The following is a 15,440-nucleotide window of genomic DNA, read 5'->3' on the forward strand; positions in this document are numbered from 1 at the left end:
CGTTAAAGATTATTAGAAGGTGGTAAGTACTATCAAAAAGAGTAGAGTGGAGCATAAGTGATTGTGTTTCAAAGGGAAAAGTGTGGGTTGAACAGTCAGGGTGGACTTCCCAAAACAGGTGGCATTTTTCATTTTCCTCTTTTTTTTTTTCTTTTTTATTCACTCTTACGTGTGAATAATGTTCCACTACATGGAGATACTACATTCTGTTCATCCATTCAGCAGCTATGTATGGACGAGGTCCAGAAGAATGAGTGTAAGGGGTGACTAGCATGGATGGCATTTAAGCAAAGGGCAAAATGTGTTTTCAAAAAAAAGCCAACAAACAGAGGCGCAAGGAAATTCAGTGCGTTTCTGAGCAAAGTGCTTGCTTGCTTCGGCAGGACTACCGTGCAGGGCTGGGGCGGATATTGGCAGGAATCACGGTGAGGGAGTCACCTGAGAAGACATCCCACTGCAAGCAGCTCAGCCAATCCTCCTCCCTCATCCTGTATTGTTAGAGCAATGTTTCTAGGTTACTCTTATTTCAATTAATAGCATTTAACTGCACGTCTGATCATCACCATCAGACCACATTACCTCCAAGTCACAGAAAATCATTCACTGACCGGAGCAGCACCAGGACATAATGGTGATGGATTAGGGAGTCCTGCAGCATTCCAGCCTGCAGGCACAAACCCCACATGTGCCCTGGTGATGTCCAGAAAATAAAATGCATGGAAATATCTCACTGCTGGAACACGACAGCTGCCCTCAAATTGCCCGAAAATCATGCTGGCAAAGCACTACTCAACCTTCTCAGTACAAAAAAAAAAAAAAGCTAAGAAGGCAAATTTAGGCTCTTCCATTGAAAACCAGCAGCCACCACTGCCAGTATTTGAGCTGGAATGCTCCTGACTTTGAAAACCACTGCGCAGTTACTTTTCAAACGTGAAACTCATATATATATACCACGTAGATGATATTGCAGTAGGATTTTTCTTTTCAAAATTTCCAGTTGCAAAATTAGCACAAGAAAGTTTATGTTTAGGCTTTAAAAAAAATCAATTATCCTCCATTTTCTTAATTTTGAACTTATTATTATTTTATAAATGGAGCTATGGTGCGTATTTAAAACCTTTTGATTTCTGAAAACAAGACGTTTATGACCTCACTATTTCAGAGCAAACTTTAACGATTCTTTGAGAGGTGGGGCCTGGGGTGCTCACTAACAGCTCTTTAAATACTGACAAGGATGTGCTATTAAGTAATACAAAGGCTCTAAGTCCACATTAGCTCAGAAAGCAAAGAAACCACACCAAAGACTTCCTTAAATATTTTATATATTCCTATTCTTTTGAATATTAAAGCTCTTAAAACATATGATTTTTTTTGAAAAAGACAACAGCTGTAATAATTTTCCTCTCACCAAGAAAGCAATCTTTATCAGGAATAAAAACCCCTATGGAAATCGAAATGACAGGACGTTTCTAGCTAAGTGAACATCCAGATCTGAACACAAACCTAAATCCTATCAGATCTCACTCGAAGGAGCTCTACAAAGGCCTGGGCAACCCTGGAGATTAGCTCTTTTGTTCCAAATGTTGGCTGAGCTAAGATAATCACACTAGGCATGGAAAGAGAGAAGAGGAATGTCCCCCTGGCAGCCTCCATCAGTTTTCTTCCAGCCACAAGGTGCCTCTAGGGCAGCCCCGCTAACAAGTCCCCCATAAGAAAAGCCGGCATCCACACTGCCCCTGCCGTCCCCAAGTAGCCCCGAAGCCCATATCCCAGCCTGTGAATGGCCTTCAAATGATCCCCCAGTTGGTGGCACCCTCCACCTCTTCCCCGCTACACACACACACAAAGCCACGACAGCCTTCCCAAAGCACAAATTTGATTACATCAACCCCACTTCAAACAGTTCAGAGGCTCCCTGGTAGAGTTCTAGCCCCACCCCAGACCCTGCTCGCCCAGCCTCATCTCAGTACATAGGTCCCCAGTGACCTCAGGAGCCCCCTGACCTGCTCCTACTTCCCACTTGCCTCCAGGTTCATTTTGACTGTTTCCCAAGGAAGCCTTCCCTCCCTCCAACCTCCACAATTTGTTCCTCTCTTCCTAGAACATTCTAGGCTAACTGACAACGCTAAGCTCTCAAGAAGCAAATACATTTTGCTTATTTATGTGGCTACACTCTCTCTCCCCTAGACTCACTGAAGTGCACGTGTTATGAATAAATGAATGACGGGTTGGATCTCAAAGGGACAGACATACCTGCTCTCACCCGTCCCGACCCTTTTGTCTGTAGTATATCAGAAGCAAAACCAGAAGTACCTTCCCTGAGGGTCACTTCTGTTGACACCCTTCACTGCCTACTGTGTCAGTTCTAGTAAAACTCAACTTCTTCCAAAGCCCTACACCCCGGACTCTCTCCAGTGTCCTCCCCAGCAGGGGCTCCCTCCACCCTGGACCGCACAGGGCACTCTCCCCGGGTCCCCACGCCAAAAGCCTCCAGGCCTCTGCCCGGGCTGCACCTGCGACCTGAGCCACATTCTTGACTCCTTCTCTTGGCTGACTCTTACTCTGTCCTCACAACTGAATGTACAGCCCATTTCTTCCAGGAAGTTCTCTCTGATAATGTCCTTTAAGTCTTGTCTGGGCTCTATCTATAGCAGCAGTACATGGTGACCAACTGGGTGTTTGCCCGCTCCTTTGAGACCACGAACACTTGGGAACCACGTGGGAAGGAGTGAGAGATTACAAGACAGGTGGGGGAATCAAAAAGCAGAAATCACAGCCCAAGTTCCAAATTCAAGGATACTTTCTCAGAAAAAAGTATAAAATATTTCACACGTGTGCCATTTGGCTACTATTTTTGTGGCTTGTGGACAGCAAGAACTTGGTGTTCTAGCCCAAAACCCAGGTTACATGCAAAGAAATGTATATATTCTTATCCAAAGGAAACCAGAGCTGCTCAACAACAGTTTTCATTTAGAACTGAAAGGAAATTTGATAAAGGCAATCTCTCTCTCTCTCTTCTTTCTTTTCTGGAATCATATAATTTTAGAAGTATTTGCGTGACTAACAGACGGCTACAGCCCGTGATTCTGCACTGAAGTGTTTGAGGCTGAGGAAGCCTAGATTACATTCACTCTGTAAATGCAATCACACCAACACACTGATAGGTGCCGTGAGTGGTGGAGCTGATGTTCCAAAGCAGGCAACATTATTCTGTAAGAGAACTCTAAATAGAAAGTAAGAAATGCAATGTCCTGTACTCAATTTCATTTGCTATATGGGCCATTAACTGATAGTATATCTTGACTAATGAAACCCAAAAATAAATTGTCAACTTCGATTTTCTTCATCTGACCGTTTTATGCTAACATCGGATATTAAACTCTCACTCCATATGGAAAGCTCAGGCCTACGCTGCAGCACAGTTACATCCCGTGGAAGAAAGCCGACCAAGGGAGAACTGGAGAGTTTCCCTTCAGAAGCTGCAAAGTCTGGTTTTGCACCTGTACACCATTTGCAACCACGTCATCATCAAAGGAGTTAGACGTTACCTCTCTGGGACGAAAATCACTGCGTGCTTCAGAACCATCAAAGAATGCTGAGCTTTGTGAAACAGTCCAGAGGCGCTTAAATCATACTTTTTCTGAAAGGCTCCAAAACTGACCCACTTCACCATTCCAGGTATAACAGGGAAGTACTGGAAACAGTAGAGAGAACATGCCCTTGAATTCTGACAAGGCCCTGCTTGAATCCTGCTACAGCATTTACTAGTCGCTAAATGGACCAATTCTTTAACCCCTCTGAGAAGGCTTCCCAATCCCCAAAAGGGGGCTGCCACCGCCCACCTGGGAGGCATGGATGTGAATGAAACACGCAAGTAGGGCGGCCGACTGGTACCTGACACGGGGCCTGGCTAGTTTCCCTCCGCTGCCCTTCTCCCCCTTTAAACTTGCACTGTTCCCCCGGTAACGATCAAGCCCCCGGAACAGACTGCCCGTATCTTCTGTGTATCCCTGGATACATGCCTTACCCTTAGGAGGCCAGAAAAACAACTGCCTCCTCCCAAGTCACTAACAATGTTCTTAAGAGTCTGGGTATTTTTAACTCTATTTTTCAGGGAGACTATTCCAGAATTTTGCAAGCACCATTCTCCAGGTTGGCTCCCCTCCCAGTGCCCATCCCTTCTCACCTCAGATCCTCTGTCTGACTGCCTTCTGTTCATGGGAAAGCGAGTCCGGTAAGGTGGGGCTCCCTAGGCCTCCCTCCCTCCCTCACAGGTGATTGTGACTAACTTCTCCCCACTCCTCACTGCAACTCTAGCTTCTGAGGAGTCTACCCTCCCGTACCCTGCAGCCTCTGCACCTTCCCAAGACGCACACGTGGCCACGACCCTCCCTTCAGATTTCTTCCTGGCTGGCCCTGCCCAGCCCCTGGCCCCTTAAGGATAACTGGCATTGCTTTGAAAATGGCAAACGCCACTGACTGACACACCAGAGCTGTATGGTCTGGGCTTTCCTCCAACCAAGACACAGCCCTGCCCCCCTCAGTCTCAGTCTGCAGCTCTCGAGATGATCTAATTCACATGCAAGGCTGTGAACACCAGCTAAGAATGACGACTCCCAACGTGTATCTCTAGTCCGGCTCCTTCACCTGAGCCCCAGGCTCATCGACCCGAGTGCCTCTTTGAAGTCCTAATTTGGATGACAAATGGCATCTTAAAAATGCCTCATGTCCACCATTTACTCTGGAATTCCATTCCTGTCAGGTATCTCCCAGACTCCCCATTTTAGTAACAGCCCCAGCACCCACCGAGGTGTCTGAGGTCACATTCAATTTCCACTGTTCCCTCCCCCAGGCCCTGCCCTGGAATCAGTCCTGTTATCTCCATCAATAAGCCCATCTCAAGTGTAGTTCTGTAGGGACCATGGCCGGAAACACACAAGCTCACAGCATGGTGCACTAACAGTCCTCCGTAGGGTGCTCCCTGGATGGGGAGGCATCTCCTGCCGCTGGTCACCTCAGAAGGCAGTGGATTCTCACACAGGAGGCCCAGGAGAAGGGACTCAAGGTTCTCCCATGGTCTGAGCTTTGAAGGGCCCGAGGTCTGGGGGAGCTCCTAATTAGCAGACACACTTGCCAATGAGCAGATGAGGATGGGGGAACCCACGCAAGGCTGTTATCACTTCAACTCATGGGCTCTCAGGAGCCATGGGAAAGGCCTGTGTCCAGTGTACAGCCCAGCCATCACAGATCCCAGCCTGCATTTGCCAACCCGGACAGCCTAGACTCCATCTACTTGCGACACTTACTTCTGTTCTGTTCCCCACCCAGAATGTGATGGACTCATTCAGATATTCTGGCCTGTCTCAAGCGAGACAAATTCAGTGAAAAATGAAGTGTCCACATTTGGACCAGAGCATGAAAGGAGAAACAAGGCCTCATGGTCAGCATGATGGTGGTGGCCAAACAATTCCACCAGGTGAGATGAACCAGGGTAGGGTTGAGAATCCAAGGTCCTGGGTTGGACAAATCATCTTCCTTCATTGTTGACTGGGGTGTTGGGGACTGACTACCACAAACTAACGACACGTTAGGGGGCCCACGTGGTGGGCGTCAGCTGCAACAGAAACGGATTCAGCTCTTTACTGCCAACATGGGTTAAAAGTAAAGGCCGAGGCAGGAAGGTCTGCACGGCTGCTGAGGCAAACCACAGACCCAGCTCTGAATGCCCACTGGCTGGAGCAGAGAGGAAGCTACGGCCCTTTTAGCAGTCCCTTTGCCCAACAGATCCAGGTAAGCCAGCTACTTAGGAGAAGGCCATGTTGTCCTGATACTCAGAAAAACCAGCCTCGTAAAGGGAAAAAATAGTGGCATGGATTTTAGACCCAATTCTGCCCATTTATGAAGGCAAAGTAAAGTAAATGGCACGGGGAAGTTGAATGCAAAAAAAAAAAATTAAAGAACCAAACGGTGACCTCTTCCTCCAACAGCGTCCCCTGCAGCTGTCACCTCCGTGGCGGCCACATCCTCACCAGTGACCGCCGGCCAGGAAGCGACGTCACGCACGTCACACAGCGACAGCCAGGAACCGCGTGCTGAGCACGTTTGTGTAAAAGCAGGAATCGAGCAAAATGCTGCAGAGTTTGACCTTACAAGTTTAAATACTCCATGAAAAGAATCCCTGAGCAGCCGACTAAATCAATTCACATCTTACTTCTTCAAAACAATGAAACAAATTTAATAAGGGCGCATTTGTCATCAAATAAAAGGAGGACCAAACATGTTCCTCAAAAGCAAGGATTTCAACAGGTATCAAACACCAGTGGGTGATGAGCTAACAAAGCAAATATTCCAAAAAATTAGAAAATAAAAAATGACTAAGATAATAGATGGATCAAAACAGCTGTTAAGTTGTTGCTTTTTAAAGCGATGGAGACTGTACGGAGGGCAATCTGGCTATTTCCAATGCAGGGTGTGCACAGCCCACATTTTCAGAAGCAACAACATGCTCACTGGGCAGTACAAGTGAAAAAGGAGTAAAGAAAAAGGAAAAGAGGAACAAGAGAAAATTAGAATCACACAAGAACAAAAATGATTTTGACTGCATGTACAAGAATTTATGTGAGTGTGTGAGGCCAGGGACGCGGGGATGGTGAGGCCCAACCTCACCTCCTGCTCAAGGGAAAGCAGGGGCCTGAGGGGAGCGGCGCTGCCGGGGGACCACAACGTGTTCAGCTCCCCTAACCAAAATTCGACCTACAAGCGACTAGGCAGCTTTTGAGCTACAAATTATTGTCGCATTTCAGTCTGAACCGTTTTACTCACTTCCACCAAGAGTAGCAGGAGAGAATGAGGTTCTGCTCCTGCACCAAAGCATTGTTTAAAAAATTAATGACTGTGGAATAGTAAAAGAAACAATGGAGTAAAAGTGACTGGAGGAGAATGTGCTTGACCCGAGCTCACTGGCCGCGTTATCTCAATGACGTTCAGATGCTGGCTGAGCCCTTATGGTACCAGAATAGACAGACCCACAAGGAGGCAGGTTTAATGCGCTGAACCACTGTGGGCTAAGTACACATCCGGCTACTCCGCCAAGTCCCAAGGGCAGACTTCAAAAGGCAAAAACAAGCTGGCATCCTCTGGTGGGTCTGCAGACTCAGAGACAAGCATTTGTTGAGCAAAAATGTCACCAGTGCCTCCTATGACAAAAGAAGTGGCACTGGCGTGGGGGCTGGGGCAGGGCTCCAGGCTTCCACTGCTCACTCACCAGTCTGTCCAGGGGGAGAAGGTGGTCCCTGCTTAGGTTTCGCTGATGCACCTACTTGACTAATGTCTGGGGCCTCAGCAGGAGTTGACAGATGAGGTGAACGGAGCGAGACTCTGTGTAGCACGGTGCTGGGAGCTATGCCCTCAGCAGTGCCCAGGCTCCTAAACATGCCAGCTCATCTCCAAGAAGCAGATGGGGAGTGCGGGCATGTAGATCACAGGGCCCTGTGAGGACAAGTACAGATCATGGCCACGACATGCCTCTCCTCTTCCTTAAGCCATAGAGGTATTTCTGGGGAGGAACAGAAAATTCATCCAGAGCCTGCTAGGTGGGCTCTCGCAGGTGGGACTAGTGTCCCCTGTGCTTCTCACTCACAGGGCTGCTCTAGACATTCTTTTTATTAATTCCCTAGCATCTTCTCCTCCAACTTACCAACAACCAGAAAGTAGGATCTGATCTTAGGTAAGTTCAAGAATCACAGAGCACCACCTCCAAAGCGGGCCCGGTAGCACATGCCAGGTCTTCTGACCGCCACCTGTGGGACCACCATGAGCCCTCTCCAGACTCAAGGACCGAGGCCGTAGGCCGGGGGGACACAGCTTCCCTCACTCACCCCAGCAAAGGGGGACCACGTCTCGGCAAAGGCATCTCACCCTCTTCAGCCCGAGGGAAAACATGATAGATATACGGGGAAACAGAGCAGAAGGTGGGGGGTAGGCAGCCCAGAAGAGCTCATCTGTACTTCCGAGGCAAAGTGGGGCCATTGACTTAATCACAGGGACAAAGTGGGAATGAACATTTCCCTGCTCTGTCCCATACACCGTGATACGCCTTTCCCTGCATAAGGAGTTCATTAGGAAGTCCCTGGCGGTGTTTCTGATGTCCTAACTTGGCATGGTGGCTGTCGGGCAGGAAGAGACGGCCTGAGCTGAAAAGGTGCTGGGCCTGGGAGGCAGGTGACAGCGGCTCCAGCCGCAGCTCAACCAGCGCCTCGTTCTGCCTCTCGGGGCTCAGCATCTCATCTATAAGCAAAGGGATGAGCATGTACCAGGACAGGCTGCGCAACAGAAATGAAATGAGAGCCATGTAAAGAAAGTTTCCCAGTTGCCACGTTTAAAATTTGAAACAAAGAAACAAACCAACAAACAAAAAACAAATACTAGAATGTGATTTTAAGAACAGATCTTACTTAATCTACTGTATGTAAAATACTATTATTTTGACATGTAATCAATATAGGAAGTAGAGAGATAGTTTATGTACTTTTACTAGACAAGCCTCAGCGTCTGATGTGCATTTGACCTACAGTACATCTCAGCTGAGTCCAGCCTCCTCCCCAGTGCTCCTAGCATGTGGCTTTGGCTACTTTATTGGACAGCAACTCCAGGGGTCCCACCATGTTCCTGGCTGTAAAGCGGGAGTAAGTGTCCACACTAACCCTAAAAGGATCTCTCTGAAATAAAGGCGGATTCACTTTGAAATGTCTGGAAACCGGCGGGCTGCACCTCCCTCCCCCCTTGGCTACAAGATTGACTTCTTCCTTGCTGATCCCTTTCTGGATGTAGGGAATCAATCCAGCACACAGCCAAGGTGGACTGGCTTCCAGGTAAACTTACCTGCTGTCTGTGTCCAGTCCCATGAAGTCCTCCTTCTCAAACGGGATGCAGGGGAGGGGGATCTTGTCCCCAGAATTCTTGGGGCCACCATCCAGCCACTTGGACTTGAGCAAGATGAAGAGTGACTCAGTGAAGTCCTCGATCCTCTTCTCCACCACCCTGCAGTACTCTTAGATTGAAGGCAACGTCGGTGCGTGTCTGCTCGGCTACCTCCCCATGCTGCACAAAGACAAAAAGCTGAGAGTCATTAAGCGATGCACCATACAGCTCCTCTGCATGTGGAGCTTCTCGAAGGCCTTGGCAGAGAGACATTCGGTAATGGTGACAAGGCCCACGACCTTGGGGTGTTTCTGGAAGACGCTCCACCGATTCTCGGGCACATAGCGGTGCCTGTAGTGGATATAGAGTGTCCACTGGGAGCCACAAGGGCTGATATGGCTAACCGAGGTGAGTAGCTGATAGATGCAAAAGAAATTCTCCTCTGAGATGATCTCTATGGATTGGACCACAACGGGACGAGTCTGGTGGTCCTCAGCACACTGCACGTAGTCAGGGATGCTCATGTTGCAGGCCCTGCCGAGAGGGGAGAGGAGATCGAGGTACATTCTCTGCTGTGTGCTACGGGCCCATCTGGGTTGCGGTGACCTGGTGTGTACCAGCCAGAAGACAAGGGAAGCCAAAGCAAATCCAAGGGTACAGTTTGTCCTCAGAGTCTGCATATGGCTACTGTAGCTCGGATCACATTACCCAGCTTTTGGTCTAGGCTTCCTGCCTCTGCAGAGAAAGGTCATTTCTTATTTTCTATTTCCAAGCACCTAGCAAGGCCCTGATGCAAAGTCACTGCTCAAAAATGCTGAATAAAGAAATGAACAAAGGAAATGCTTCCCCAACCCCCTTCAGCAGAATATAAAGAGAAGGATCACAGTAGGATCAAAAGATCTGGATTCCTATTCAATTTATTTGAACTCCTAAGCTTCATAATAATGGATAAGAAAACTTGCCTTGGGGTAGAGGGTACTGTTCATTGGTGGAGCACATGCTTAGCATGTACGAGGTCCTGGGTTCAAACCCCAGTACCTCATTTTAAAAAATCAAACAAATAAATACACCTAATTTCCCTCCTGAAAAAGTATTTTTTAATTCAAAAGTCAAAAAACACCTTGCAATTGACACAACATTGTAAACTTGACTATACTTCAATTAAAAAAAAAGCCTTGCCTTACAAGAATATATCTGGATTACGGATGTTTGAAAATGTAAAATGCATAGGGTACCACCTGCATAAAAGGAGGTGACTGTACACATGTTCTATCCCTCCTTTATGAGTTATACTTCCTTTGGGGAGGTTATAACCTCTCAGAGCTAATTTTCTCAGATTAAAAAATATAAACATTACCTGATTCTCAGTACTGCTGAAGAATCAGATAACTCTATGAAAGCATCTGACCCACAGAGTTTACTCAATAAATGTTTGTTGAATGAATGAATAAACAAGCAAAGTGAATGCTGCTCCCTGCCACAAACCATCATAATGGTACTGCCTGGAAATCCCAAGCCCACGTTCACCCGACTCTGCATTAACAATGTGGGTGACCTGGACAGGCCTGCGTGCTTCTCGAAGCCCCAGTTTAATCGTGAATAGAAATAAGGGCAATAACACAAACCTCAAATTGTTAGTGAGTCAGTAATGAATTGTACCCCAACACTGCATGATGGAACCATTAAGAAAACTGGGCAAAGGGCCCATAGGCCCTCTCCATATAATCTCTTACTACCACATGGGAATCTACATTACATCTCAAAATTAAAAGTCTAATATTTTAAAGAGGTTATCGAGGTTAGGTGAGCTCACTGTCTCAAATAAGGAACACACAGTACAAATAGGACAATGCCCAGCCCATGAGATACACTCAGTTAACATTCCCACTGAGCCCACTAGTCCCTCCAACTTCAGAGCAAGAGGATGGGTCCTCGTGGCAACAGGCCACAGCACCTGAAGCTAACAAAGCTAATGGTGTCCACTTAAAAGAGCCCCTGTCACCACCCTTGTTCTAATTTTCTATTTGTAATTTTTTTCTTTTCATTAAATTGGAACTCCAAATTGCATAGAATTCTTACCAGATATCATGATGGCAGCCCTTCAAAACCTGACCACAGAGATCATGATGGCAGCCCTTCTTGGTGAAACAATAAAATGAAAAGCCATTTCCACAAGACCTCTGTGTAAATCTACTAGGGAACTTCATCCTGGACTGAGGAAGAGGACTGGGGAGTAGGGGGTAAACTGGGACACGGAGAAATATGGGCCACCTGTCCCACAATGGACTTTAGACTCACCCTCACCCTCCAGGAACTTCTAAATACACACAGACAGAGTGCTATGGACAAGAATTTTTTTTTAAACAAATCCCTGAATCCCTAGCAGATCTTGTTTCTACCGAGACACAAATGTCTTATTTGTATAATGTTTCACAGAAGCCTTAAAATATTATCACCCCAACTTGACACATCAAGAAACTGAGGTAGAGAAGTTTATCACATTCTACAAGATTAGAGAGAGGCCACGTCAGACACCGTATTTAAATCCAAGTCCCTGCTCCGTTGCTCACACTAGAAAGTGTCACATACTGCCTCTTTCCTGCCCTCTCCCTGCAATAAATCTCTGAAGAGTCTTTTCTGTGTCACCTGCAATCAAAATCACATCAATTTTTCACAAAGAGCTATGTCACTCCTTGGAGGACATACCAAAATCTAAAGGGTTGGGTTGAGAGGAGATATTTGCATTTTCTGTTTCTCAAAGGAAACATGGCTTTAAAAGAAACTGAAAAGTATTTATCTAGTCTAAGCGCTCATTGTGCACAGAAAGAAACGGAGGCTCAGAGGAGAAGAGGAAAGGGCGTTATTAACAAATATTGCCTCAGTGCAGCACCAAGCCAGCCCTGGGCTCTTCTGGGGGAGGATCTGGAAGGCCCAGGAAAATGAGTGTTAGAAAATAGAAAGAGAAGAAGAATATAAGGTCCCGTCTCTACACCACCATACCATGAATTTCCACCAAATTACCCAGTATGGGTGCAGCCAATAGTAAGGTTGTCTAAACAGGTTATTGAAACCTGGAATTCTCAACCATAGTGGAAATTCCAGCATTTACTGTGCTTTTTTCCCAGTTCAATCATCAATTCAGTGGGCATTCTGTACCAGGGACTACACGAGACCTGGAGTTCTCCCAAATAAAGATCTCTATTACCACGTGTGCAAACCACATAAAGGCAACCAGAAGAAAAGCGCCCACAGATAAGATGGAATTACTGAAACTGAAAGCAGCCAAAGAGCATATATTACTAGGAAAAATGGTGCTCCTATAAATGGACTCATGGACATAGAAAGCAAACTGTATTTAGCAGGCAGGAAAGGAGGGATTAACAGATACAAATTAGTAAATATAAAATAAATGACAAGGACCTGCTATATAACACAGGGAACTATATTCAATTTCTTGTAATGAGTTATACTAAAAACAATCTAAAACATATGTATATACATATGCATATGTTTATAACTGAATCTCTGCTGTACACCTGAAACTAACATTGTAAATTGACTACACTTAAATAAAAAATAATTTAAAAAATAAGTAAAAATAAAAGCAACGCCATTAAGAAAAAATAAAAGAACACTCTAATCCCCTTAGCTGTAGGTGGTGGAGAATTCTGGTTGTAAACACCAAGTCCACTGGATCACTCCAGCAATGGCTGTCACTCTTTCTGACCATCAGAGAGTCACTTGCTTCACTGAGGTTTCTTTTCTCTTCTGTGAAAGGCTACAGCTGCAACTAACGATGTATAGAATCTCATCATTCACAAGCCCAACAAGTAGTGAGGACTTCCCATGGGCCAGGCTCTGGACAGAGGAAAATATAGGGTCCGAAATATATTCATGGGTAGAAGAAGTTTGTGCCATAAAGACGTTAATTCTTCCTGTTTTGATAGACAGATTCATTGCAATTCTGATTAGAATTCCTACCAGATTTTTCTTGGAATGTAACAAGTGAATTTATGGTCAAGATTAGCCAAGAAATTTCTTTAGAACCACCACTGGGGAGGGGTGGATAGGTCATTAATTTCCACTGCTCTTTCTGAAGTGATAAAAACGTTCTGGAATAATAATGGTTGCACAACTGTGAATATGCTAAAAGCTGCTGAATTTTACCATTTAAATGGATGTACTTCATGGTGTGTGAACTATACCACAATAACGCTGTTATATGAAAAAATATTTCTTGACAAATATTTTTCTTTTTATACCACTAGTCTGTCCCACAATTTAAGAAAAACAAAAAACCAATACAAACCAAACTGTGCCAGGAGTTCTTTAGGACTGCAATATCCCTGGGTCTCCAAGGCCTCTGGTGATGCTGTTCCTGTTAACACACACTAGCTGGGCTGGGCTAGCTAGGGACTGTAACTATCTTTTTAAAATTGACTGTCACACGTTTCACCCTTGGAGAGGGAAGGAAGGAGGATATCACAGCTTCATGCCTTCAGCTCATTTTTAACAGAACCAAGCCCTGCTTTCACCACTGTTAATCCCTCTCACTATAAAAACACGTGACATCAACAAGCACCGCCATCATAACACCTGAAAGTGTTCAAGATACTTACCTGCGGCAGAAACACTGAGGGAGGAGACAGAAGCTTGCTCAGCACTGATGCTCCCTTTTCCCGACTCCACCAGGTGAAGCTGGGCGCTACAGCCAGAGGCTCAGTCCGGGGAGCAGCACACACGCCACTGAGCTGGTCCTGAGGGAGGGTGAAAGGGAAAGGAGGGCAGCCCTAGGGGGGAGGGAAAGGGGGGGTGCGGGCTGCAGCCCCGCTCGGAGGCCAGCCCCAGCCCCAGCCCAAGCCGCCCGCCCCGTCCGGGTGTGCAGACCCCGCCCGCCCGGGACACAGCCCGCCCAGTGGTGGGGACGGGTCGGCGGCCTAGGAGAGGAAGCCCGGGAGGGGAGGACTCGCGGGCGGGAGAGGGGAAGCGGACGCCAGCCGCGGACTGAGGGGAGCCCGGCTGGGCCAAGAGGCGCAGGGGCACACCTGGCCCTGGACAGCTGTGGCCGGGGCGCCGGGGCAGGTGGCGCGGGCAGAGGGGTCTGGCCCGAGCAATCCAGCTGAACACACGCTGACTGGCGCCCTGGGGGGCTGTGACACGCCGACCGCCCTCCCGCAGCCGCCTCACCCCTTTCCCGATATCCCCTCACCTTGCACTTCCACAGCCAGAGGCCCCGGCCCCAGGCAGTAGCCAAAGGCCTACAGGGCGACAGAGCTGAGAAGCCATTGGGGCCGATCCCCGGCTCGGAGCTGGAGCTTCCAACCCGCGGTCCAGCTGGCAGCAACTGCGCATGCGCAGGAGGGCCAGCGATCCGCTCTGGGTCCTGAGAGAGAAGGGGAACCGAGGGAGGGAGAATAGGGGAGGAGGAGGGGAGGCGGGGAAAAGTGGAGGGAGACACATGGACTTGAGGAGCAGAGGGAAGGCAGTTATCTGGAATTGGGAGGGGAGTAACAGAGATGGGGAGAAAGCGTTTTACCTCTTGTGGCACCCCGAAGGAGGCAGCAGTCCTGCCTATACACCCTTCTCTTACCCGTCATTGCCCACAGCTCATATTTTACGTCCCTGGCCCAGCCCTCCAGCTAAGGTCTCTGCAGAAACCCTACGGGTATCATACCCGTTGCCCCCACAAGGAGCTAGGTTTACTGTTGCTCAGGGAACCAAGCACCCGCAGGTGTTGTTTCTCAGAACTACCTTGGGAAGAGTACATATTCCCCTTTTACACGCTGGGAAACAGGCAGGCACGATCTCTGCCTTAGCTCCACTGTCCCAAATGTTGGGCTGGCAGGGAGCGGGAGGTAAAATGTCAGAGCCCCAGAAGGAGCAGACTGCCTGAGTGTTGGTGTAGAGTCCCCATCCCTCCTGGGTAAACCACACCCCAACCTCGGGGAATAATCAAGGGCTCACCGTAGGCCCCTGTGTGTGGGAGAGCTGCCCTCAGTCCCAGTGTCCAACTTGCTAGGTAGGTAGAAGTGTTATTGAGTCCAAATTCATTCTCCTCAGTGCAGGACAGGCCAGTAAGTTGGGAGACCAAGTGTTGGGGCATGGAATAGCAAGTTTCTGTAGACCTAGATGGCAAACTAATGTCCTGGAAAACCATCTCCCCAAGTCAGAATTCAGGCTGCTTTCCTATGTGCTTGGTTTTTGCAAACTTCTTGGTGTATGAATTCTTTGTTTTTAGAATCCTTTGTTCTTGCAGCTATCTCCCTGGGTCAGATCCCTGTAAACCTCCAACAAAACAAACGTTATTTTCTATTCTGCAACGTGTTATCTTTATATGATTGGAAAAGTGTTAAATACCCTTAAAGGTCAGAGCCTTCAGAATAGGCTCGCCTGTATATTTTAGGCTCTAGGCAACATTGTTTTACAAGCAAGAAGAAGCCTAGGAGACAGAGCACAGGGTTAAAGTCAAAGGAACAGATCTAATATGGAGTCAGATTTCTTCTTTTCTATTACTGTGGCAG

General features: G+C 47.4%; 1 protein-coding gene across 1 annotated transcript in view; it reads right to left on the minus strand.

The window, feature by feature from the left end:
* LOC140695114 (uncharacterized) overlaps positions 1–15,097 on the minus strand; it is a 37,475-nt gene extending 22,378 nt beyond the window's left edge. The window contains exons 1-4 of the mRNA XM_072958020.1: positions 14,884–15,097; positions 14,129–14,409; positions 13,539–13,676; positions 8,881–9,099 (exon numbers count right to left, since the gene is read on the minus strand). Of these exons, the coding sequence (XP_072814121.1) occupies positions 9,007–9,099; positions 13,539–13,676; positions 14,129–14,409; positions 14,884–15,076 (705 nt within the window). The 5' untranslated portion in view covers positions 15,077–15,097 and the 3' untranslated portion in view covers positions 8,881–9,006. The remainder of the gene's footprint in view (positions 1–8,880; positions 9,100–13,538; positions 13,677–14,128; positions 14,410–14,883) is intronic.
* Positions 15,098–15,440: the final 343 nt, after the last annotated feature.

This window comes from Vicugna pacos, unplaced genomic scaffold (genome assembly GCF_048564905.1).
Source record: "Vicugna pacos unplaced genomic scaffold, VicPac4 scaffold_142, whole genome shotgun sequence".
Lineage (NCBI taxonomy): Eukaryota > Metazoa > Chordata > Mammalia > Artiodactyla > Camelidae > Vicugna > Vicugna pacos.